Source organism: Neomonachus schauinslandi, chromosome 6 (assembly GCF_002201575.2).
Source record: "Neomonachus schauinslandi chromosome 6, ASM220157v2, whole genome shotgun sequence".
In the NCBI taxonomy this organism is placed as follows: Eukaryota; Metazoa; Chordata; class Mammalia; order Carnivora; family Phocidae; genus Neomonachus; species Neomonachus schauinslandi.
This window is the reverse complement of record NC_058408.1, coordinates 121,894,649-121,900,834: the sequence shown is the minus strand read 5'-3', so window position 1 is coordinate 121,900,834 and position 6,186 is coordinate 121,894,649. Positions and strand designations below refer to the sequence as shown.

Below are 6,186 nucleotides of genomic sequence, written 5' to 3'. Positions count from 1 at the left end.
GAGAGCATGAGAGGGAGGAGGGTCAGAGGGAGAAGCAGACTCCCCGCCGAGCAGGGAGCCCGATGCGGGACTCGATCCCGGGACTCCAGGATCATGACCTGAGCCGAAGGCAGTCGCTTAACCAACTGAGCCACCCAGGCACCCTAACTTTTTAGCTTTAAATTACAAAATGATTTTGTGATATGAAATCATTTCACTTCTTAGAGCAGTTATATATATATATATATATTTTTTTTTTTTTTAAGATACTTATTTATTTATTTATTTGACAGAGAGAGACACAGTGAGAGAGGGAACACAAGCAGGGGGAGTGGGAGAGGGAGAAGCAGGCCTCCCGCTGAGCAGGGAGCCTGATGCGGGGCTCGATCCCAGGACCCTGGGGTCATGACCTGAGCTGAAGGCAGACGCTTAATGACTGAGCCACCCAGGCGCCGCCCCCAGAGCTGTTATACTTATATATGTCTGTATATATGTCTATTTTAGATAATTGAGTGTGGTTTTCTAATAGCTAAGATAGTTGCAATCAAAGTTAAACTGAAAGAACATATTTTTATGGTTTGAAATTATATTTGTTTGGAATTTGCAATAGAACAAACTGGTTAAATTTTACTTTAGCTTAGCAAACCTCATTAATGGTGTAAATGAGATTACGGGTCAACTAACTGTTTTCATTCATCCTTCATAGGCTCATTAGAGATTATGCTTCTGTGTTTATTACATCTAGTTTCCTGTCAGTTTCTTTTCTTAAGATGGACATATTTTCTGCAGTGCGAAGGACTGTATAGAGTTGGAAACAAGGGAGAATATTCTGTACTTTTTTAAAAAACTAAATCAGGTTGCTTTTTCCCTTAATTCATGGAAATTATTATAAGTTTATTAGCATAGTAGTTAAGAATATGAGCTCTCGAGTCAGATTACCTGGGTTTTGAATTCCATTTCTACCAGGTTTGTGAGTATAAGCAAGTTACTCTCCCTTTGCCTCATGTTCTATGTACAAAATGGATATGATGATTGTACTTGCCTCATAACATTTTTGAGAGGATCATGTGTAGTAATCTTGGCCCATGGCAAGTGTTCAATAAAACTTAGTTATTGTTATTATTATTTATTACTATAGGAATATTATTGTATTGATTAAGGTTCTTGGATACTTGTAAATAAAGAAACGTTTAAGAGGGGAAGTCTAATCTGTTTCAGAGATTGTTGAAGATCCCATTCAAGAGCTGACACTAGAAGAACATTTGATTGAGAGAAGGAAGAAATTACAGGAGAAGAAAATGCATATTGCAGCCTTGGCATCTGCCATATTATCAGACCCAGAAAGTAACGTAAGTAGTACTAATTTCTTTGAGATCTTCATATTAGGTATGGTGTGAATGTCTAATATTTTAAGATTCCCTTATTACCTGTAAGCACATACAAAAAGGAAAAGCATTAAAATAGTGACGGAGGTAGAATAAGAGTAGACAGAACCTTAGCCTAATCCTACATCTGCACTTAATGTTTTTTGTAACCTTAGAAAAGTCGCTTAAACTTTGAGTCTTATTTTCCTCATCTCTAAATGAAGGTATTGAGGGGCGCCTGGGTGGCTCAGTCGTTTAAGTGTGTGACTCTTGATTTTAGCTCAGGTCATGACTCAGGATTGTGGCTCTAGTTCTACGCTGGGCGTGGAGCCTGCTTAAGATTCTATCTCTCCCTCTGCCATATATTTCTTTAACAGATTAAAAAATTGAAAGAACTGCGTTCCATGCTGATGGAACAGGATCCTGATGTGGCTGTTACTGTTCGAAAGCTGGTGATAATTTCCCTGCTGGAGTTATTTAAAGACATTACTCCTTCATACAAAATACGACCCCTCACAGAAGCAGAAAAATCTACCAAGGTAATGACAGATACAATTACTATACAAAATAAGCTGAACATTTGGGAGAGCTAGAGATGGGAGAAATTGTAGGGGTTTTTTTGTTTGTTTTTATAGGACTGGGTATAAGGCACTCACATTTTGTGCTAATTTAAGGATTTTGGTATTTTGATTTAAAAAAATGAGTGGTCTTTTTGATTTTTTCAGATCCGCAAAGAAACCCAAAAGTTAAGAGAATTTGAAGAAGGCCTGGTTAGCCAATATAAATTTTATTTGGAAAATCTGGAGCAAGTGGTTAAAGGTATATTGAACATTTTTAAAATACATAACATACTTAGCTTTGTTCAGGAAGGTGAGTTCTATATTCTGTGCTCTGTGGTGAGAGTCAGTATAGCGGGTTGTCAAGAGCAGAGTCTACAGTCCAACTTCCTGGGTTCAAATCTGGGCTCTCTCCTTACTACCCGTGTGGTGGGCAAATCACTTAATCTCTCTGTTTCCATTTTTCTGTTTATAAATAATAGTACTTACTTCATAGGAATGTTGTGAGAAGTAAATTAATTTATAGATAAAACCTGCTTACAACTGTGCCTGGCCTGTACAGGCCCTGTATTGATCAGCGGTTAGTATTATTGTTGCTCCAGGCCTTTCCCTAGTAAGTGTGTTTCTTGAATTCATGAATGGTTGAAATTTATGCTGCTGCTTTTTATTTGGAGATGGTTAGGGGAGTTAGGGGAGAAGGATGACTTGAAGTGGATGAAATTAGTGCCTTGAAAATGGACTTAGAGAGAAGTCAATCATACTGGATGATAAACTCTTCCATCAAACCTTTATTCTCTTCTTCTTTGTTCGGAAAAGGAGGGGCAGGGGCGCCTGGGTGGCTCAGTCGTTAAGTGTCTGCCTTCGGCTCAGGTCATGATCCCAGGGTCCTGGGATCGAGCCCCACATGGGGCTACCCGCTAGGCGGGAAGCCTGCTTCTCCCTCTCCCACTCCCCCTGCTGTGTTCCCTCTCTCTCTGTCAAATAAATAAATAAAATCTGTAAAAAAAAAAAAAAAAGGAAGGGCATATGAAAATTGGAGCATGAATGGAGAAGACATTCAGTTGCCTAGGTCAGGTGCTTTCACTTTACTCAGTTGGGCTCCTTTACTCAGTAAAGGGCCTAAGGATCACCGAGTTTCTCAGTTGGAACAGGATTACCGAATCGTGTTGGCCCAGTAAGGGCAGGAAGGAGATGGTGGGGGTGGGGGGTGGGTGCCGTGGATGTTGCTTCTATGCTCTGGCCTCCCAACTGGAGCCTACTTAGGAGCATACATTCCAAGGCCGGGGAGCTTTGTGTAGACCAGCACCGTCCAAGAGAAATAGAACATGAGACACATACGTCATTTGAAAAATATGTACCCACACTAAGAAAAAAAAGTAAAAAGTAATGAAATTACTATGTATGTGATTACTATTTCAACATGTAATTGACTTCAAAAAGTAGGTATCTTACATTCCTTTTTTGGTATTAAGGTCAAAATCTGACGCGTATCTCACACTTAGGGCACGTGTGCATTTGGACTAGCCACAGTCCGAGTACTCAGTTGTCACACGGGGCTGGTGGCCTCTGTATCACACCATGCAGGCGTAGGCCTTTTCTCAGCTGATGGAACCATTATGAAGTCTTTTTTTTTTAAGTTTTAAAAAATGTATGGTAAAATACAACATCGAGTGTGTCGTCGGAGCAGTTTTGCAGGCGTGCAGTTGTGCGGCGCTCAGTAAATGCCGTGTGGTGTGGCCGTCGCCGCTGTGCACCTGCAGCTCTGCATCTTCCCCGGCTGAAGTTCTGTACCGCGGCCACCGTTCTCCTTTCTAATTTGAAGTGAATATGGATCTGGCTCCTCCCGGAACCTCGTATTCTATGTAGACTTACACAGTATTTGCCCTTTTGTGACGGCCTTATTTCACCTAGCGTAATGTCTTCAGGATTCTCATAGCACGTGTCAAAATTTCCTTCCTTTTTAAGGCTGAATAATAGTCCACTGTATATACGTACCACGTTTTGTTTATTCATCCATCCACTAGGAAGTCTCGTCAGCTTCAGGTAAATAGAAGATACGGTTCTTACGATGAATACAGCGTGTTTGAGGAAAACTCATATACACGAGAAGCAAGTTTAAAACACAGGCACCGTCCTCTCTACTGTCTCTCATCTCCGGTTGTGTATGATGTACAGGGAAGTGTTGAACCTACTCTAGAACAACCAGCATATTTTCATATTCAGGATGCTATGTTATGGTGGCAGAGTAGGTATGTAGAAATTTCTAGAAAAGAAGTACTGCAGGGTGCCTGGATGGCTCAGTCGACTTGAAGTGTCTGCCTTTGGCTCAGGTTGGGATCGAGCCCCGTGTCAGGCTCCCTGCTCAGCGGGGAGCCTGCTTCTCCCTCTGCCTGCCACTCCCCCTGCTTGTGTGCTCTCTGTCGCTCCCTGTCAAATAAATAAAATCTTTAAAGAAAAGAGGTCCTGTGAATTATCGGCTATTTTGAAGAAAACCTTAAATCTTCTGGACCTCCTGGGTAAAGATACCACAGTGAGCATTAGCAAGAAGTCAGGAGAAATAATGTTTTAGATTCTCTGGAATTTTTGGAACATGGGAGAGATCAGGGCTCAGAATCTGGAGCTTGCTCATATTCACTAGCCAATTAGTGGATGACTAGGATTTGAACCCAGGCTTCTTGAAATCTAGTGTTCTGGGGAAAGCCTGGTAGAGCCCAGGGATTCCTTAAGATATCCAGCTCTCTGTCTCCCCCTGCCCTGATTTATCCCTGAGACCCTTATCCTCTAATGATACATCTTTAAAAATGTATGGAAAGCCAAAGCTCTTAACATTATGGTCAGAGTCAGAGGGTGGATGATGGCGGATAAATTTTAACGATAACGTTTGTACTTGTGTCTAAGGGTGGACACAACTCATTTAAGAACTGGCACAGTGTATTATTGCATATTCTTGTAAAAGAAAGCTAATTAGTTGAAGCTTTGATCAATGAGTAAAATAACTACGGTTATCTTTTGATTAGACTGGAAGCAAAGGAAACTGAAGAAAAGTAATGTAGTTTCCTTAAAGGCCTACAAAGGACTGGCGGAAGTGGCCGTGAGGAGCCTGTGTGAGCTCTTGGTGGCACTGCCTCATTTCAACTTTCACAACAACATCATTGTGTTGATCGTCCCTCTCATGGATGACGTGTCAAAATCGGTGGGTTGCTAAGTGATTGTTGCTGTCCTCCTGAACGCAAAATTCTAGACCTTGTGATTATTTTTTTTCTCTCAGAATTCTTTTGGAGCTATCATTCATTGCTAAAATAGCGTCACTTTGTTAAACACTGCCTCTTTAAGAAAATTCTTCAAACATAAGTTTAGTGTGGCGGTTCTGAGCAGGAGGTGGTTTCGCCCTCCAGGGACCATGAGACTGTGTCTGCACGCAGTTTCGATTGTCACCCCTGCAGTGGCTACTACTGGCATCTAGTGGGTAAAGGCTAGGGGACCTCTAAACTTCCCACCGTGCACAGGACAGCGACCCCACAGCGAAGAATTGTCTGGCTTAAAATGCCAGTGGTGCCGAGCTTGAGAAACACCGGCTGAGTGTAACATTTGATTTTTCAGATATCTGAAATGTGTTGTGACGCAGTGAAGAAACTATTTAAACAAGATAAATTAGGCCAAGCTTCCCTTGGTGTGATTAAAGTGATTTCTGGTTTTGTGAAGGGCAGAAATTATGAGGTTAGGCCAGAGGTAAGCCTTTTCTGACTTTGCATTTTATTTGTTTTAAATTACAAAGTTAATTTTCAGTTGTTAGGAATTTTATTCTTTGTAGACGTGTATAACGTAGAAGACTCTCCAAGTGTAACTACTTCTAACAATTTAGTATGAATTCTAGAGGTTTATATAGACGTACATACTTGTTTATGTATATATACATGTGTATATATATTTTAAAGATTTTATTTATTTATTTATTTATTTGACAGAGAGACAGTGAGAGAGGGAACACAAGCAGGGGGAGTGGGAGAGGGGGAAGCAGCCTTCCTGGGATCATGACCTGAGCCGAAGGCAGATGCTTAACGACTGAGCCACCCAGGCGCCCCTTGTTTATATATATTTTAAATTATTTATTTATTTAATACATGTGTAGATTTTAAAATAAAAATGCATTTATTCTATGGAAGCTCTTCTGGAGCTGCTTTCATTTTGTGTTGTATAGGGCTGTCTCATTCTTTTTTTTTTTTTTTTTTTTTTTTAACAGTTCAATAACTTTCTCAAAGTTGTACCAACTTTGAGAAAGCTGAGTT

General features: G+C 40.7%; 1 protein-coding gene across 1 annotated transcript in view; it reads left to right on the top strand.

The window, feature by feature from the left end:
• NOC3L (NOC3 like DNA replication regulator) overlaps positions 1-5,726 on the top strand; it is an 11,379-nt gene extending 5,653 nt beyond the window's left edge. Inside the window, exons 6-11 of the mRNA XM_044916221.1 lie at positions 1,198-1,328; positions 1,721-1,882; positions 2,069-2,162; positions 4,918-5,093; positions 5,501-5,629; positions 5,712-5,726. Of these exons, the coding sequence (XP_044772156.1) occupies positions 1,198-1,328; positions 1,721-1,882; positions 2,069-2,162; positions 4,918-5,093; positions 5,501-5,629; positions 5,712-5,726 (707 nt within the window). The remainder of the gene's footprint in view (positions 1-1,197; positions 1,329-1,720; positions 1,883-2,068; positions 2,163-4,917; positions 5,094-5,500; positions 5,630-5,711) is intronic.
• Positions 5,727-6,186: the final 460 nt, after the last annotated feature.